The sequence below is a fragment of the Octodon degus genome, unplaced genomic scaffold (assembly GCF_000260255.1).
Source record: "Octodon degus isolate 3935 unplaced genomic scaffold, OctDeg1.0 scaffold00096, whole genome shotgun sequence".
In the NCBI taxonomy this organism is placed as follows: Eukaryota; Metazoa; Chordata; class Mammalia; order Rodentia; family Octodontidae; genus Octodon; species Octodon degus.
In genome coordinates, this window is record NW_004524672.1 from 1,444,858 (window position 1) to 1,465,118 (window position 20,261).

The 20,261-nt window shown below is 46.5% G+C and overlaps 1 protein-coding gene and 1 long non-coding RNA gene across 2 annotated transcripts in view; one reads left to right on the forward strand and one right to left on the reverse strand.

Moving 5' to 3' along the window:
- The window catches only part of LOC111818583, a 20,379-nt gene extending 4,973 nt beyond the window's left edge, over positions 1-15,406 (forward strand). The window contains exons 2-4 of the long non-coding RNA XR_002822539.1: positions 5,326-5,331; positions 12,006-12,013; positions 15,395-15,406. This is a non-coding gene — a long non-coding RNA (uncharacterized LOC111818583). The remainder of the gene's footprint in view (positions 1-5,325; positions 5,332-12,005; positions 12,014-15,394) is intronic.
- The window catches only part of Rhbdd1 (rhomboid domain containing 1), a 146,590-nt gene continuing 129,033 nt past the window's right edge, over positions 2,705-20,261 (reverse strand). The window contains exon 7 of the mRNA XM_004638149.2: positions 2,705-4,977. Coding sequence (XP_004638206.1) covers positions 4,886-4,977 — 92 coding nt within the window. The 3' untranslated portion in view covers positions 2,705-4,885. The remainder of the gene's footprint in view (positions 4,978-20,261) is intronic.

The following is a 20,261-nucleotide window of genomic DNA, read 5'->3' on the forward strand; positions in this document are numbered from 1 at the left end:
ATCAATTTGTAATGTCTTTGGGAACGCTGTTTTATTTCATTCCTCAAAGTTACTATACCACAAAAAATACCAAGACTTCCTGCAAAGACATTATCACTGAATTCTGCAGGGAACAAACATCGACCCTAAAAATCAGTACTCTCCAATTGTAACTGTTACTAGCAGCTCGAAGCTGTGTAGTGCAGCTTAAACCACCAAAGGTGGCTGTCTTGTCCATGCAAACTGCTTGCATTTATGGTTCTTTGATCAGTGATTCCTTCATGGGAAAAATGTGAAACATGTCCAGTACGTTGCATCCCTTTCTGTAACCTATAAAGACTATGAACATGTAACTTTTGCAAGTTGCCTGCTTTCCCATTGACCCCTAAACTTTTGCTGTGGTCTGATTTATAATATGGTTCAATACATATAAAATTCTGATGACATCCCCCAAAGAAGTGTGTTTTATTTTCTTTCGTGCCAATGCAGATTATTATTTTTTTTTTAACCTACTTTGTCACATGGCCTATACTCTATACCTGGAGTTGCCTTAGCAGGGAAAATAAGGACTATTCCCTGTGGGCCTGAGAATGCAGAAGGGAAGAGGATAGGCTGGGAAGGGCGGGATTCTGAGCTCTGGAAACACAGTTCTGCAGACTGTGATGGCCAGCAGGAGAGAATGAGACCCAGGCCTTGGGCCCAAGGGCTGCACTGGCCTCCAGTAAGTGCAGGGCTCAGACGCCACAGGCCTCATGGGGCTACACAGAAGCACTGAAGAGGTCAAAGTCAACTGTAGAGATGCAAAATGTATAATACTGTTATTTAGCTCCAGCATTGGTGAGTATGAGGATAATACCTATTTCGTGGTCTGGGTGCCTGCCAGGCCTCTGTCCCTAGGTACCCAAGGTCACCATCCAGGGAAACTCCTCTGTGCAGAGGTCTACCTTGACCCAGACTGAAGGCTCAGCCGCTCCCCCACCAGCCAGCCGGGCCTGTCTCATTGTCCCACAGGCCAGCAGCATCACTTCTCGCAGCCTCGGTGACTGCACACCAAGTGTTGATGGTTTTATCAGCTGAAAATGAAATTTTCAACCAGGAATTACTTTTACTATCTGTTTGGAAAAGCAGGAAAAACTTGAAAAGTGTTCTTTTGTTCCCCCAATGGTCTGCTTTACAGGACTCAGTGACTGGAGATTTACTTGTGCGTAGTGACATGTGAGAACCACTCTGGTGCGCCCCTGGTGATGGTCTAAGTGAGCTTCTCCATATTTGTCGTCACGTATTCATTGGTTCTGATACTACACACAAAACAGTGAGGGTACTGTTAGGAGGGAAACAGGTTCTCTGGTGAAGCATGAGGACACATTCTCTTACTACATGAAAACCAGCCCCATGCGTTAGTGGTGTGGAAGCCGCTGGATGCAGGCCCAGGGGTGCAGCAGGCCTGGCGATGCCAAGCCTTCAGGTCTGTGGGCCGGGGAAAGGGCTCAGCTGGGCAAGATGAGGGCGGGCACATGGTCAGGCCAAGAGAATGAGGCTGTCCAGGCACATGGCTAGCAAGAAAAGGCCTGGCTGCCAGGAGCACTCCCAGCCAGCCAGCGGGACCAGAGCGCAGTCTCTGCTGAATGTGCAGTGTGGGCCTGAGGCTGTGGGAGCCCCACTTTGATGCTAATGACTCTGACCTTTGTCTTTTGGCAACAGACAGACAGCAAAAGTTACTTGCAATGGTAAGTGACACGGCAGAAGGATCCTGGACGCCTCACCTCGCAACATCATGCACAACTGAGTGATGAGTATTTTAAGTATTGAGCAGAACAGAGACTGAAAGGTTTTTCCGACAGTCTGATCTAAATTGACAGGGAAAGGAAATGAGTGCACGGATCCATGGAAGAAAGGAAGAAATAATTCTTTTCACATCACTTTTTGGTATCAGGGACTGAATCCAAGGCCTCACACAGGAAGGGCAAGTCCTCTACACTGAGCTATATTCATGACCCCTTATTCTTTGAGATTGTGTCTTGCTGAGCTGCTCAAGCTATCCACGAGCTCGGGATCCTCCTGCCTCAACCTCTTCTGTAGCTGGGGCCACAGCCATGGGCCACCACACTCAGCTGGAACACACATCTTTATGAATACGCACCCTCTTAAGAGAATCGGGGCCACGCTGTCCCCCTTTCCCTTCCCTACCTTAGGGACCACTGTGGCAGGCATCTTGCTCCTGATGCTCATTCCCAGGCAGCAGAGCAAGTGCCGGATGTACAGACCGGCCCCGGTGCTGCTGACCCCACTTATTCACTGCTGGGTTTGAGCTGCATAAGCAGGCTTTTAAAAAGATGGACGAGGTTCGAACATCATTAAATACACCTTGAAACCATGGATAGCACTTCAGTCATTGGGAGGACGCAACTGCAACTACTGCCTCTGAGCTTCTGAATTAAGAAATTCATAAGCTGAATGAGCATGCCAAACGGCTGTGTACAGAGCAGACAATCAGGATGTGACTGCTACACAAAGAAACCAAATTAAAAATCACTTCTCAGTGCTTAGTCCCTATTAGAAGTAATCAGTCTAATGCACTCGCTTTTGCCTATTTCCCTCAACTGGATTTCGGTCTGTTGGCACACTTTGGGGATTTCTTGTTGCTAGGGGCAAAAGGACACTGAAAACAATAAGCAGTGGTTATAGGCAAGCCCACTGAGTCAACAAAATAATTCTATGAATTCCAGAACATCTTTATTATTGTGTAAAAATAACTGGTTTATATTTATAACTGAAACGACCTTTTCAATCTCCAGTGTGTGGTGATATTCCACTTCACGAGTAAGGCATGCATGCATTACAGCTTTAGTATCCAAAACTGGACTCCACTGGCTTCGTGTCTGCTTGCACAGAATAAGGAGGTCCTACTACTGGACTCACACAAATGAAAACTTCCGTATATACATGATTTGACTTTCAATGCAACCAAAAAACACTCTGGTGGAAAACTGATAATGAGTCCGACCACAAGTCTTTAGGTGGTAAAGAGGGGAGACAGGAGAACGAGAAGATAAATGGTTTCAGTTATCACTTATAACCCAGCCTCCCCTGTGGAAGGCACATCTTGGTGTAGTTAGCCATTAATGATAATGACAACAATAATGGTAATTATATCAGAATATCCATGTTCTGTGAGAAGATGGCATGTAAGAAAGTGGTCACTTCGGAATAGGAGATGGAGGTCAAATTTATAGTTGGGAGAAAGGAGGGATTTGGGCTCGAACATTTAAATTTAAGTACATTTAAAGTTAGCAGACTCATGAGTACAATTCACATTATCAACAGCTCAGCTTTGCATCAATTATAAATGAAGCTGAGAGCTCAGGAATGCGGTGGCGGCCTGGAGGTCAAGGCATCTCCAGCTCTACTGGGCTTCTTAGCTCATTGATAAGAAAGTGCCAAAGCTTTACCCAGGTAAATACAGATTAGGAACCAGAGATGTAGCAGTACACTCATTACACTTCAAATTTGTCAAAAGCATGAAAGAAAAATTGAGAAGGCAAATTTTTGCACCTGGATACCTCTAAATGGAAGGAATACAGGTAATTTAAAAATCTTATATATATTCATATTTTTGTTTATATTGTGATTTTTTCGATATACAATACTTTTTACATCTGTTTTCCTGACTTCAAATATAATATATTCATATACACATTTTTAAAAAATAGCATATAAAATTGTAAAAACGAGAACATACAAGTCCCACATACTCCCTTGCCAAAGATAACCTCCGTTACCTTTGGGGTATTTTCCTGAAGTGCTCTGCTTACACAATCACAAAGCTCTAGGTAAGTGACAGATGACGCAAGAGGAAGACATGGATGAATCATTTTCTGCTTCTCTGGCTCTTTAAAAAGCAGTAGCTCCACCACAGTGAGAACCGAGTGGCGCTTTGGCTGTGGCCTCTTATTCATGAAGCACCAGGAAATGCCTCCGCTGACTCGGCAGTCTGTGTACTATAACACTGTAGAGCCCTGGGGCATGTTTTGGACACTTGTGCAGGACAAACAGCTGCTGCAGCGGCCAGTTAAAAGGCACTTTTATGAGGAAAAAATACTTCTAGTCAGACTGGTCCACTAAAAGTCGCTGCTCCCCTCTGATGTGGCGCCTGCTGCTGCCTGGCTGATCAAGTGACACGCGCCACCCAGGTACTCTTGCTGCCTCTGAGGGGAGGCTCCTGCTGGTGCCACCTGCCACCTAACAGAGTACATGGGCCTCCCCCCCCCCCCGGGTCTCTCATACTCCTACAGTGACGCACTCTGTAGGCAAAGCCATGTGAGAACAAAGCAAAGGCCCTGCAATGAGGAGCCGGGGTGAAGGAGGACAGAACAGTGCCTGGGAGAGCAGCCACGGTGCCTTCCTGGACAATCACCATGGCAACATGCCAGGAGGACGAGGGCACAGGGCCTCACCTCCTGCCAAGTCCAGCATGCAGGGCTCCGGGCTGGATGAGGGTCTAATCTTCCAAACTGGTGAAAACAAAACCTCCTGGTGAAAACCCAGGGCTTCAAAATCAAGACAAGGTAAATGCACCCTGAGTAGCAGGCAGGTGAAGGAGGGTGGAAGGAGTGTGGGAGCTCCTCATGGAGGAGGTGAATTTCTGCTTGGGACAGAGGACAAGGCGAGGAGGGTGGTCCCTCCCAGAGGGCTGTGAGCTGCTTTCAACATGCCTGGCTTCCTGCTACTCTACCTGATATGTCAGGCTGGATTCATTCACAGGGGCCACACGGGGAGGGCCCATGGCAGACGTGAGCAATACAGGATGACAACTGTACTCTGATTTTGTTAAAGCTATTAGAGGCTCGGGGAGTGAGCATGTGGGCCACCAGGACACAGCTGGATGATGTCTTCCCAAAAAGCTGCCTCACTGGTTGTCGAATCTGTAAAGCCGCTGTCTCCTCATGTCTTCTGGTGAGAGATGAAACCCGTAGGGTGGTGGGTTATTTCTGGTGTTTCCTGTGGGGAGAAAGCAAAAAGGAAAATCAAACACTTCCTATCTATGCTTTTGATATCTATAAGGCCTTGTGTAATCCTAGGATTTCAAGGGCGGAGGGGAAAAAATCCATCACTTTGGTGTCATCTTCATTTTAACACAAAAAAGATACACATAATAGACACAGTTCTACCTCAGCTGCCAATTCTAAATTTCAACATCAAAAAAATACTTGTAGTGTGGCTCAGTTTATGGACCTAACTTGGCTCGGGACCTAATTGGATATGACGTTGCTTCACAATCCTCCCACTTTTATGTTTCTTCTCACCGAGCTCCATAATTTGCATCATGCCCTTCCGTAACGGGCCAAGGGTTCAGTGTTCTGTTTCGTCTGCCCTGTGCTCACCTCTACAACCTCCCCACCTGGGCGCTGGCTGGCTTCTCCTGCTCTGCCTTTGGGTCTCCCCTTTCTTCACTCCACCCTGTTCCCCTGGCTCCCTCCAGCAGGTAGAACCACAGCTGGCTGAGGTCCAGGCAAGCCTGGGGACAGGCATGGGACATGTACAGTAGGAGCGGAGTGGTGTGGACATCCAGGCAGCCAGGCAAGAGTACAGGCACAAATTGTCATATGAAGGGCCATTGAAATCATTACTGGAAGGGACTGCAAATGTCCTGAAAATATGGCTTGTGAGGATATAAATGATCAAGTCATTGAATAAACAACCCTCTCAGGAGCTGTGCAGAGTAATAAGGAAGGGGAATACATAGTTCTCGATGGCAAGGAATCAGCAAGCTGCACCACACAGAGGAGCTTCCCTGTCCTCTAGAAGCAGGCGGGCAGATGTATCACCACTAGTTTAAAGCATGGGGAACACAAAGACGGTAGCCTGCTACTCTTGTGGCTCTACACACCATGTGAATTCGCCAAACTCCTGCCTCTCAAACTGTATCAATCAAAAGTTGCATTCCCCTTCCACTGCCTGGCCACCCCCAGGAAGCATTTCCTCCTGCTGCCATCCATTCAGCTCTCACCACCTTCCTGTTAGTTGTCATCAGGGAGTCTCTACACCCTGCCCGCAGTGCTGCCATCAGTCCACTCGCTTCCTTCTACTCGAAACATATGCTCTGCAAGGGCAGGCGACATCTCTGGCCTCCAGTGCCTGGAACAGATCTGAACGTCCTATCACTATCCAATAAATAGCACCTGCCTAGGACTTGCAAAGGGACTAGGTTCACCCAGGCGCCATCACTCTCCACTGCCACCTGAGCTTCCGCCATGACTGGCCTGGGGTCCAAGTCTGGTTCCTGCGAGGCAGACCTAGCTGGGAAGGGGGGCTGGGCAAGGGCAATTGCTTTCATAGGAAGGAAAGCAAGGGAACATTTGGTCTTTTTCTAGGAGGTGTACTTTTCCTAAGATGCTCCATTTGGTTACCTTGACAATGACGTTTGTTTAGATTATAATGAAAAGACGTAAGAGGACGCAGTAGGAGAGTAAGAGTCACTGTTCAAGCCATGGCTGGAATGTTAGTTGTCAGACAGAGAAATTCAAAATATGCAACTAAGAGGCAGTCCTTCTGTGCTTGCTTTCCCATGGTTTTGGGCGCCTCAATTCTCCCCGCAGCTGGTTCTCCTTTCTCGCTGAGACCAGCAGAAAATGATACCTCCCGAGCCCCTGCAGCCTTTGCTGACCAGAACACCCACTGAAGAAGGTAGACCCTGGCCTCCCTCCCTTCTGCTAGGTGAGACTTCATCTCAAAGTTTCTGGGACCGTGACACAGATGTCATTTTAGGAACTTACATTAAAAATGATATTCAACGTTACGCGTTTCTATACCTTCACCATACAGTCTCCCAAATACAGTAAGGTTAAAAGTTTCACTGACAAGACACAGTGTGTGATCTTCACAGGCCCTGCCGACTAACAGCACATCAGCTACAGCGCCCCTGTGGTCTGCTCATCGTCTCAAGACCCCACCCAGGGGCACACAAGGCCTCTGGAGGATCGTTCCTGATATAAACTGTAACAACTGGAGATAGTTTACCACATGTGTTTATAAAGGAATTTCCCTTTGATCAAGATGGTAAATGCTTCCAAATGATAAATTTATTAGTCAAATCACCACCAGTTTATTGTTCAAAATTGGTTTATGTGATCATATCCAAGTTCAACTCTAACAGTTGTTTTTAAAAAGACCATTCTTAACTGCACTTGTGGCACTGGCCAATGTTTGACAGCCTGTCCCAGATGGGCAGGGAATACCATTAGAACAAGTTGTGGGCAGAAGTAGAAACAACGTGGCAGGCTGACTCCAGGCCACAGGGCACAAAGCCTGGGAGGCTGGAAAGGTCCTCAGGCTCCCAAAGGGAAACGGAGTGTCCTCTGGTGTTTTCATACCACAGAGGACATTGGATTCCTCTGAGTGGATTAGTATTTCCAAGAAGTGATGAGGAATCAGAAGCAGAGGGCTGAGCAGGTTCCTCAGCTGCAGCCCTAGAATGAGCCACTGGCACACGTGCTCTCTGGGACCGCGTGCAGGGCATTCGGGGAGAGCTGGGCTGAGCCAGTGGAACACTGTTGCTAAAGGAGAAAGTGCAAGCCAAGGAGGGACAATAAGCACTCTTTCCCTTGCAGAGCTCTTCAAGGGGCCTGATGTTACCTGGCTTTCATTTCTACTCTAATTTTCACTGTTTTACAGAGGAGGATACTGAGGCTCAGAGAAGGTCAGGGATACATCCAAGGCCACAAAGCTAGCTCGAAGGAAAGCAAGACTCGAACCTAGGTCTTCTGGGTATTGTCCCAGTTCTCTAGTTACCATCAGGTCTACAGCCCCTAATATATAAAGCATGACACCCTCTCACCACTGCCTGCCGTTCCACCCGAACTCAGTGACTCCTTTTCTTCATGGATATAAGGGAGCTCATTGCTGTTTGAAAATGGAAAAGGAGAAGGCTATGCCAGTAGTGGCGAACCTATGGCACACGTGTCACAAGGGGCAGTTCATACCATTGAAAGCTCTAAATGGTTCTATGCCTCCACCGGTCTGTGCTAAGCTTTCAACTCTTAGAGATTCTGCAGTATCAAAGATGTGACTCTGAAATTCCAGCACAGGTCTTCACGGAGCCCACCAGCTAGCAGATCAGCTTGGCTTTCTAGGAGCCTCAGGTGGACCATGATGGCTCCCACCAAAACAGCAAAAATGCCTGATTGGAAATCAGTCTGATTTTCTGATGGTTTTAAGTCCTCTTTGCTTCTGTTAATAGCAGTGCTACCGTCTCAGGAGCGGCTGAACTGTTTTCAGGCTCTGAACACTATGCTGCTCTGAATCTTTGTACAGTTTTCAAGTGTAAAATAATGTTGGATATTTCAAAGAGAATTTAGAAACTGGATGTTAGTTAGCTGCTTACCCACTGCCTGCGAGTTGCGCTTTGGGCCAGCCACACTGGGGACAGAGCTTTCTGGCTGCCCACTCGGTCTCCAATATGTTCTGTTTTCCAGTTCCCTGCCTATGCATTTATTTTTTAAGCCATTTTGATCTTGTTCGCTGAGGGCCACATCACCTATCACTGCTCTCCGTCATCTCCAGGATCCTCTGCAGGCGTCTCGTAGGGGCTTAGCCTTGTGTTCTGATGCACAGTGACACATGTGAAGCACAGTGTGGAGAGCCTGAACAGTCCTCCACTGGGGGAGACAGTTAAAAGAAGAAAGCTGGCAGAGAATCAGCGCTGGCTTGCTGGCTCTGCCTAGAACTAGGGGCAATGCCACAGTCAGAACTGCACCTCAGCAGGCCCTGGGTGGTTCCTGTGCGAAAGAAGTGAGCAAGGAGACAGCAGAGTCTTTCCTCAACTCTGGAGTTAAAACCCCGCTCCTTTACTTCTGCAGCATATACTGTTACTTTCTTGAGGTGCTAATGTCCTTGTCTGTAAATGGGCACAGGAAGAATGGCGCCTTTGTGAGGATACGGATAAAGGGAGGGAGAATGCAAGTAAAATGCCCAGTTGAATGCCATATGTAGTAGTAAATGCCTGTTGGGCACTGAACGTTATGATTTTTAATCTCTAACATCAAGAACCATGTGCTTCCTACCTGTCTACTTATCTGTGTCATTAACTCTCCATAAAATACATACAAAATGAAATGACAAAACTAGTGCCTTCTTGAGAGACAGAGCCCAACTGTATTTACAGACTATTTTAGCCCTGCTTTGTACAATGTGGAATTGCTAGTTAGTAATATTTTCCTTTCAAGAAACAGACACTAAAAAGGTAATGAACAACCTTTACTGAGCAGTTAGTGCAATTTCATAGCATGGGGGGACTCCGGGCTACTGGGAGAGCTGGAGGGTCCAGCCAAGACTTTCTTTTTTTGTTTAGTTAAATCATGCATTGAAAATTTACAGGCTTGGGTGAAATGGCTCTGTTCAGAAGAACGTGGTGGAGGGTATTAGTATTTATGAGACTTGCTTCTGTGTTCCCACAAATGGAGGTCAACCTTCAATTTTATTCCAAGAAACAGTGAGTATGCTTCAAAGAACTTCCGGAACACTGCCCAGTGGAAGACAATTTAGCTCAATGATAGCACCAGTAGTGAGGTCATAAGACTTACTGATTTGTGGTTCTTGATGAAAAAAAAATTTTAGTTTTATACCCTTATGTATAATGCAGTAACCTTTGCATTTTACTGCTAAAGGAAGAGAAACAATTTTCTCCAGATAAGAATTGTTAAAGAGTGCTGCAAGGTGACAGCCGTTCTCTCCTGCTCGCTGTCTGTGTAAATAGAGATCTTCAGTTAGCTGGTGTTCGCCAGTCTGCCTGCCATGTGATGAGCGCTTGGTGCCATTCAGTGAAATGGTCCTGAAGGGAAGGCACAGGACGCCACATCTGTCCCGTAAGCTCAGGGAGCTAATAAGCAAATCACTTTTAAAAAAGAACAATGTTTTACATAAATCACCAGCATTCTCTGGGATTTCTGTCGTCAAATGAGGGCAGTGGCATGGGATTCACGCTCTTTTTCAAGGATGTGTCTTTATTGGAATTCCGTGAATTGCAAAGCCTCCAAAGAGGCCAGTTGCTAAGCTGTGGACTGACAAAGTCCAAAGAGGCCTGGAAGAAACTAGGTTTAGCAACCTAGCAAGGCATTCTTGGAAAAGGGGGAGGTGTCAAAGGACAGCAAGGCCACATTACTCCTTGAGTCACAGATCGTAAGATGAACTCTTTCTCTCAAAGTAGTTTGAAGTTCACTCCAAGCCTTATGCCCACTGTGGTTCACGGTGGCGCGCACATGTGCTTGCAGAGCAGGCACTTCCACGTCCCGCCCCTTGGCCCATCAAGCCAGCAGCCTTGGGATTTTCTACTTCTGCGGTGACACTGGAAATCCTAGAATGAGAAGCTCTGGAATGGAAAGCAATTCGGCGCCCATTTCACCTGCTGCATATTCTCTTTCAGTTGGTTAATTCTGGGGACCCATAATGGACACAAGAGACCAAATATCAGCAGGATATGGTCCAGTTAGCAGCAGAGTAACCTAAATGTGGAGTCTACTATGTTAGGTTGAGTGTTTACTGCAAATATGGGCAGCATATGGTCTGACTTCTAGAATTTCCACAAAAGAAAGTCAAGGGGAAACATTTATTGGACACACTTACTACTTATTTACTACCATCTTACTTTTTGGACTCTATTACTCAGTTAATTTGCATGAACTGAATACATGAAGCCAACATCCAAGTAATAATTCAGACCACACCTTTCTACCAGTTACTATGCACGAGTCCCCACTACAGTGACTTTACAGACAAGGGACTGCAGCTGTGAGATTTTAATTAATTTTCACAGATCACATGGCTGGCCTGGGGGCAAGTAAAGAGACAGACCAGATTTCTTTCTGTGGTGCCTCAGACACTGAGCTGCCAGTTGTCTCCTTGAACCCCAGAATCTGTAGACTTGTAGAGTATTCCTGCCTTAATCATGACCTGGAGATAGGATCTGTTTAAGAAATAGCAGAAATGAGTCACCTTCTACCCAGATAAGACTCACCGTAAATAGGAAGATTTTATTTTAGATCCCTGAGTGGAATAAGTATCTCCTTTGACACTGAGTAAGGTTTACCAACAGATAGGCCCACCTGAAATGGTCGTTAATTATCTCTTCTTTTTTCTTGATGGAGAGGAGTTTGTAACTTCTTACAGAAACAGTCCTCCCTGCTTTTCCCGCCCCAGAGGCCCGGGGGTACACACAGGAAGGAAGCATGAGCTGCCCATCGCGCATGAGGAACCACTATAATGCGAAACAATTCTAAAACGAACAGAAATTTTAATGCAAAAGGACTTTTCTGTTTTTTTCCTTAACTCAATCTGTCTTCAATTCTTTGGAAATTGTATCACCAGAGCACTTTGTTTCAAAGGAGTTTTAATGAGTCTCAGAAGAATTTTCAAAGACCTCTTCCTATATATGTAGTAATGTTTTGGGATATTGGCAATGTTCCTTGATTTAAAGCAGGACACCTCTGGTCAATAATCTGAGAGCCCCCTAGTGAGCTGAACCTACAGCTGACTCTGGAAAATGAGAAGAGATTGACTCTTTCCAAGTAGCTCCTTCCCTGTTCATGTTATTTTATATTTTATTGGGTTTTTTCCAGTTCAAAATCATCTAGGGATATTTGCTGAGTAAACATATGAAATCTCTTGGTGTAACTTTTTTTTCTTTTGACCTGGGAATTGAACTCTGGTCCTTGTGCTTGCTGGGCAGGAACTGTGCCACTGAGCTATATCCCCAGCTCCTAGGAAAAACCATTAGAAAGACAGGAATGGGCTCCTTGTGAACAGAGACCGTCTTTTCTGTGTTCCCACAGGCTAGGACACAAGGGTTCTTCACGCTGAGTGGGGGCCACAGAGAACCTGGCCTCTGGCCTGGTCCTCAGGCAGGGGTTTGGGAACACACTGTATACCTGAAAGGGAAAACTGAAGGTAGCACATGACGCCACCTGTGTATCTGGGTATGGGTGTGACCAAATACACAACTTGGAAAATGCTAGACAAGAATGAAAGCCCTACAGACTGCTGCGTCCCATACTACCCTCAGAAGCTGCAGGGTCTGTGGGCCAGCCGCTAGGAGAAGGGGCCACTGGGCTGGGCATCTCCACCCTGGCTCAGAGACTCAGCACCTCGAGGGCGGCTGCTCCAGCCTCCTCGGCTGTACACTGTGGCCATCCCTTCCACCTACATTTAAGGTAGTTTTAAATAAGCTTTTTATTTCAAAATCATTCTAGAGTTACAGAGAAGGTGCAAGGATGACCTGGGCAGGTGTTTTTTTTACTGCTAGCATCCTGTGTTAATACTGGTACCTTTGCCAAAAGTAAGAAGCGATGTGGAGCTATTACCGGGAACTAAATGCCTAATGTCATTGGGATTTCACCAGTTTTTCACTTAGTTCCTTTTTCTTTGTTTTCTATTGCAAGACCCACAGCGCACTTAGTTATCATGTTTCCTCAGTCTCTTAGTTTCTTGGTCTTTTCTTGTCTTCCGTGACCTTGACTTCCCTGAGCACGAGCCAGAGATCCTGCAGGGGGCCTCCCAGTTGTGCTGGTCTGATGTTTGCCTATAACCAGAGCATGGGTGTTGGTGAAGACTACTGCAGGAATGCCCTTATCACGGCACAGCAGGAAACGTGACACCAACATGAATTGTCACTGGTCATGTTAAATTGAGCACTTGGTTAAATAATAATTCATCAAATTTCTGTACTTTAAAAATTTTTAAATCAGTTCCAAGGAATTAAAGCTCTAGCTACTGCCACGAAGAATCAGAGGACACACTGGACATGGTGGAGATGGGCACTGAGCACGCACCGCCACACAGTCACCTACTGCTTGTAGTAGAAGCTACTGACTTCTGCTGGGCCCAGCTCCAGGGACTCTGGGCGAAGGCGTCTCTAGCATGGATATGAGTCTGTGAATCACCGAGCGGGTGTTTCAAGCAATGGTTTCTGGCCTGGTGGGATTGCCATGGAGCCCAGGCCCTGCGTCATTACTGAACTCCTAGGTGATGCTAGACTTTGAGAACCAGCAATTCCTCTTTTAGTTGAAAAAACAGGGTTTCATTCCAGCATCTGCATTTGCCAGCAGGTGGAACCAGAGGCCTATGGCACTGACTTCGCTGAAGAAAACTAGGACAAATTCCAGTCAACAAAGCATTCCGCATTGTAAGCAGAATTAGGGTTATTTTCAAACAGATGGGCTCTACAGAAGCTGCTGCACTGAACATTATAGAGTTGTTTATTGTCTAGATGGCCTGAAACCCGGGGATTATTTGCCAGCATCTAGCAGTTTCTATGTCATATCAGAATTCTTCTAGAGCAAAGAAAGACAAGGCACTGAGAGAGGTATACATGTGAATGTGGTACAGGTATGAATATGGATATTTTAACCAGTCCTACATTTAGAATTTACTCTTGCTATTGTGCACACTACTTCTTGCTACTGAGTGTTTTCACAGGAATGATCTCTAACCTCCTTAGCACTCTAAGTCCAAATCAGAAAATAAAGTAGATACATTCAGTAATAACAAATCAACCTTGGATACAATAATATTAAAATGGCCTACTTTAAGCTTAGTGAAGGTGGCTCTGTCTACCGGTTCACATCCTTCCCTCCAAACCCTACTCTCTGTCCCCAGCCTGACCCTCGTGCTTTGGCTCTTCACCTTGTGCTACTCCTCAGAAAGGGAGATGAAAGGAGGGCCTGCACTCTCATGATACCTGGGGCAGAGGTTCAGTGTGGACAGCTGTCGAGGGGCAGACAGAGCTTTGATTTGGGGGTTCCTCTGGCCTGGCACTGGGCTAATGTGCAAGAATGACACAGCTGTGACATTGCTGAGATCACCCTGGGGACAAAGCACAGACTCACTCCTGGGCCTTTAACCTATTATACATAAAAATAATGATTTATGACTTCTGAGGCAGTCAGGGACTTAAAAGTAGTTTTTGCTTAATATTGAATCCCTACTTGGGCCTGCAAGTGCCTAAAAGGTAACTAGAAGTACAGCAAAGCTTGACCTTCGTTTTGTGAAACTCCAGGTCAAGTCTCTCTAGCTCCGCATTCAGCACCTCAGTGATTTAGGATGTGTCTCCTGGCCTTACATTCACCTGGACTATTTCTCACCCTTTAAGACTGAGAACACCTATGCCAGAAATCTCCACTGCCCTGACCCCACAGGCACCACGGGTTCCAGCAGATCCTCACATGACTGGAACTTCCCTGGAAATCAAGAAGATTTCTCCCACGGTATGAAGAGTCCTGGTATGCAAGTCTTGAGTATTCAATCTGAGCTGTGAAACCGAGACTGAAATACTGAGTAGCCTGTGCCCTTCCAAGCGCCCCACAGAACTGGATTCTCGGCTGCTCTGATAGGCCTGTCCGATTCTCCTCAGCACAGTGCGCCTCCTCCAGCTACCATCTAAGCTGGAGTCCTCTCCTTATTTTCTCGTGCCCTTCAATTAAAGTTCTTTTTTTCCCCCTAAAAATATCTGCTTTAGTTTTATTTTCCATTTTCACGAAAGTAAGAACCCATGCTAGCTAGCCCAGGACAAGACTGGATTTATAATCAGAATATTCCACGAGTCCCAGAAATTTGCAAGGCGGTTAGTACCCTCCAGGAGCACACTTACTTCTAAGTCTTTGGCCTCTGACTCTGAGTAGTCAGTGCAGATGGAGCATGTGGACGGACAGTGAGGCCATGAAGGCAGACGCCGCATGATGGGAGTATGAAGGGAGTACTTTGTACCCTTCGTGCCCTTAAGGGAGTACAAAGACCAGACCTTGGTCTCTCAGCCAGGGAAGGACACAGGGAGAAGACTGTAATCCAGGAAAAGGGACTTCCCTAGAAGCAGATCATGGTAGCACCTGGGACTGCCAGCCTTCACAGCTAGACCGCTGGGTCTATGTCAGGAAGACAGCCCAAACTAAGACAGCATTTCTGATACTGCCTGCCTAGTGACTGGTGGTTTGGCACCATCTGTGCTGAGCCCCAGTGACCCCACACATTCTGAGACTGGCTTCCTGGTAGACACCAGCTCTTTGCAAGCGGAGGTTTCATGTTCTTCTGGGACATCGTCTCCCTTCCTCTAAAGGCTATAATGCTAGTTGCATAGCCCATCCTCTTACAGCACAGGGGCAGGGATCCTCTATTAGCAAACAACAAAATCCCTGAACTACTGCTTCCTGCTCAATCTCTCAAGTCTCCTATTCAGACAAAGGTATAAATAAATAAGCACTTACACTTGCTTTGTTTTCTTCTCATTCCCTTCCACTTGAGTTTCAAACCAGATGTGGTTCAACTTCCAGCTCATTAACAGAGAAATGAAGATCATATTTTTACTAACTTGAAATCACAGATCAATTAAAATTTGCTGGTGCTTCCATCAGAAACCTCAGTCTTCTTAAAACAGCCTGTAGCTTTGTGCATGAAAAAGTACAGGTAACATTATCTCAAGAAAGCAAAGAGAAGAGAAGATGAAGAACCCGGAAGAAGAGAACTCTGGCAAGAGCTGGCAACTTCGGGTGAGAGCAACCGCCTGGTCCCAAGTGCTGAAGTCCAGGATACACTGAGCAACTGTTGCAGTAACTGCTGGAGAGTCTAGCCGCTGTACATGGGACAGGAGGGCACTAGGACAGGTGGCCACTCTGGCTGCTACCCAGGTCACACGATGCTCAGTAGTGGACAAGGAAGATTTTACCAGTGCTAATGAGCACACTCCCGAATCCAGACACAACTATAATGTGGCCAGGGACAGTCTTTTAGTGACAACATCACAGCAGGTGAGACTGGTCCAGCAGCAATCACCCGGTCCTGGATGACGGGCCCCCCTTCGATCCCCAGTGGCTAGCACATGGTGGGTGCATCCTAAATGTCTGATGAATGACTATGAGGCCCGAGTGACAGGCCCTCGTGGCAAGGCACAGAGGACAGAAGAACCAGGCCGGGGTGGGACAGCGGGACTCGCAGGCACTAAGAGGAACAAAGACAGACAGTGGCAGGTGGGAATCTCATGCCCAGGGATTTCAGTTTCTGGCCTCCATCACTGAACAACACTCAAAGCTGAGACACAAATGGGTGAGGAAGAGGAGCACAGGGCAGCAAACCCACCACTGTGTGTGTCTTCCATGACACTCATGACCTTTGCCTGAGCTCTGGGGCACAGGATACGCTACAGGTCATTCAGTGACCACAAAGCCTGAGACAGGAGAGGTATCACATCTGTCTCTGCTAAGCACTTTTTTTAAAAAAATTTTTCTTTTTAAAAGAGAGTACAAATTAGAATTAAAGCAAAACATTACACGTGATACAGAATTTTACCTAACAAAGTCCTATGAATTTCACAGTATTTGTTATAATACATAGGGTTGTTGTCTAGCCATTCATTCATATTACCAGATATATACATGTGAAATTGGAAGAAGAAGAAAAAGACAGAAGTTTACAAGAAAATGAGAGAAAAAGTATAAAAACTTGAAAAAAGGAGATGAAACAAATAAAGCATTAACTGCTTCTTTCCACAGACCAGCAGAAATGCACAGTACAGTTTTCCACCTGCTTACATTCACAGATGTATCTTTCCCCTACTCCTTCTCCTGTCCTCCTTACTCTGTAACTCTTTCCTATAGGTATTAGTATGCTCACTTTAAAAAGTATGTGTTTGGTACAGGGTCTCACTACAGCAGGGCTGGCACAGCATGCAGTACCGGGGATCGAACCCGGCTCCTTGTGATTGCCTAGATAGGTGCTTAGACAGCTGAGCTATCTCCATGGCTCCTGAGTGCTGTCTTAAAGGCTTTAAAATTTGAAACGCCCTCTACTTTTCTAGTATCTCAAGCCTGACTCATGCATTACTACACCTCTACAGGTACCAATGTGCTTTCAAAATCCATCCCCTAGCTAGGAAATTGTCTCTAAGTTTCTGAGTGGCCACAGGGAATGCTGTGGTTCAACGCCCCCACTAAGGCTGACATCTCTTGGAGTTCCTCCTCTTTCGATGTAACTGTGAGCATAAGAGTCACAAACTGGAGCAGAGCTGGGTATGCTGAAGGTGTGAGGGGCAGCCCAGCCCAGCCCCAGCACAAGGAAAGGCAGCACCGTGAGGCCTGAGGTCAGATACGTGCTTCCTAGGCCTGAAGAAAAAATAAGATTTCTCTTAAAATAAGGCTTCAGAAAAACAAGAAAAGGAAGCCTGGCACACTTGTCCAAAGTGTGGCACCCACAGCTTCTGGGGGTGGAGGCGTTGTGAGATAGTGCAGAAGGCGAGGCAACCTGGCCTCTCAGCCCTCCTAAGATAAGTGGCGCGAGTGGCGTCCAGAGACAGGCAAACAAGCAGGAGCCTTGCTCTTTGCACCTCACAGCTAAGAAATGCTCATGCGGGTCAGAGCCACCTAGGGCTGCGATGGCTGGAGAGCTCTTTCCTGTGAGGTGGGCTGAGCTACCCTACAAGTGTGGCGCTCCTTTAGAAAACAAACTTGTTTCTGGATTTAATCTAACTGAGTCTAACTACCATTTTTTGTGAGTTCTTTTAGTAGTAATGAACTTACTCTCCAACTCCTGATCCTGATTTTGTGTTCCATTAGAGAATGTATTTATGTGTGTGTGTGTGTACATGTTACACAAGCACGCTTACATGAGTATGCATGTGCTCAACAACAGGGGCAACAGACGGCTGCAGGAACACATGTCTCTTCCAAATAAGCCCTCTAGTCATGGGAAGACGGGGGCCTTCTCTGGGTTTTTAATACTCTCATAATAGCCTACCTCAAAATGAATTAGGGCTAAGCTCAGAAATACTTTCAAAATGGCCTATGTTATAGAGAGAGAGTTGGTAACAATCAAACCAAATTATTCCTGAATGTCTGTTAATAATTTCTGGTAAAATAAAACTTTAGAAACAGGGAGACACTAGAACTAAGAACTGTAAACTTTAAATTCCAAGTTAAGAATCTAGAATTAGGCTTACTTTAGATGACTGCAGGTTTAGGCAAGGAAGAGGAAGACACTGGTCTCTGGGAGCCTTCGGGAATGCCCAGATATGTGGTTTGATCAGGTGAAAAACTAGATTAAAAGGCCTGAGTCAGGCATGGTGGCAATCACCTGTAACACCAGCTCTTGGGAGGCTGAGACAGGAAAACTACCATAAGTTTAAGCTCAGCCTGGTCCACATAATCTGTTCAAGGCCCACCTGAACTACATAGCAAGACCCTGCCTCAAAAATGACAAAAAAATAAACATATGAGCAAAATAAAGTAAAAGAATAATGTAAATAAAAGGCCCATCTATAGTGCTTAGTCAAACATGGTGATGTAATCCCAGAACTCTGGGATTCTGTAATCCCAGCAAGTTGTACTCCCTGTGTTCTAGGAGGCTAAGGAAACAGGATTACAAATTCAAGCCTAGCCTGGGCAACTTACAAATTTAGTAAGACCTGTTTTATAATGGCAGAAAAATGGAGCTGGCAGTACAACTTAGTACTAAGGCCCTCTTCTCAACAAGTATGTGTGTGTGTGTGTGGGGGGGGTTCAGGCTTAATAAAATGTAGGAAGGAGGCAGTGTATGTGAGTGAGATACATCTGGAGGTCATAACATTCACAGACTTCCAGAGAGGAGGAAGAGCCGTTGGGGTGGTACCTCCAAAATATTCATTTCTCAGATAGGAAACTGACCGTCAGAGAAGGGGAAGTGGTTTTCCCAAGTGCTCTGGGGGGACAGAATCAGGTCTCCAGTGCCCTGGTGGCCTGCTCGGATCACGTGGTTTCCTCATTTTTCTCTTCCCAGGCATTTCACTCTACACAATGCAAACCACACTCGCAAACTGGAGTAGATGTGAGTATTATGAAAAGCTGTCCCGGGCTCCCAGCTTGGGATGGACAGCAGAGCCTGCGAGCGTGTGCAGGTACTGTCTCTTGGCTGTGTCACTTCTTGCACAACCTTTGTATTTGTGCAGTACAGTAAAACAGCACATAGATGTGTGCTGAAGACCAAGTGAATCAAAGCAAGGAACACCTAGCCCAAAGCAATCAAAACAAGAGGAACCTATTGTTGTATCAGCAACTGCCCCGCTGGGCTGCCAGGTTAGTCCAGCAGTTAGTCTCATGCGCCAGAACTGAGAGCCATCCTCTACCTTCCTCTTCCTCAGCATGCCCTCCCCAGTCCTACCCACCCTAGGGGGCCTGTTGTTCTCATCTGTATTTTTCCTGAATTGATCCATTTTATTCCACTTGCCCTGTCATAATTGCCTCAGCCACCTGTCTCCTGAGTCTAGACATGGGCACAGGAATGCTCTCCCATGCTCACTACAGGGCTTGCACGGCCATTCTCCATACAGCAGCTACTTTTTACAAACACACACTTTACCTTTGCCTAAAACTCTCCAAAGATTCCTTTTATTTTAGAGCAAAAATAAAATATTCCCCCCACAGCCCACTAAGGCCTTCGTAACATCTCACTCTCCTACCCCTGCCCCTGCCCAGGCAGCAGGCGCAAACACCACATTGGGAAAGGTGACTGTCTCCTATTACTTCCAAGGCCGGACCTTTGCCTTAGGCTCTCTGTCACAGGACCTGCTTTCTTCAAAGAGCCCGAATGCACGAAGCCATGGCTGGTGATTATTCACGAATCTGATTATTTCACTAGTAAGTATCCATTTTAGGCTGTGTGTTCCATGGGGCAAGAACATGGGAGGTGTGCTTCTGGGGTAAATACAGGGGTGCACGGGTGCACAGGTGACAAGGAGGGAGGAGGAAGGCGCACTAAGCACCGTCCTTGCTCTGCAGGTGGAGAGCCTGGGCCTTGAGGAAGGGGACCTCCTGGCCTCCCAGCCCCTCTGCCTCTGCCAGGGCTGAGCCAGTGTTCTCGCGCTCCGCCATGTGGCTTTGGAAACCGTACCTACAGGTCTCTTTACCATCCAACCTTTCCTCACCCCCCAAAGGGGTTCAGCAGAAAAGCAGGGGGCTTTCATTGGTTTCGTTTCATTTTGACGGAGACTATGAGACCATAGGAAGTGTTGCAATTGGCATTCAATTGGCTGCAGATTCATACAGCGATTGTTTGATTTAAAGAAAGAGAGATGACCATGATGAGGGACACGATTTGTTGCTGTGCAGGTCAAGTACAGCAGCGTTTGCAGAGCTGTTCTATGGATCTGAAAGCAGCCGATTAAGGAAATCTGACTTGGCAAAAGGCCTAGACCCGTTTTCAGATGATTCTCTTAGGGTACAAAAACTAAGGACGGTAAAAGCTGGAGCAAGGACACCATGCCAACATGCCTGATCGAA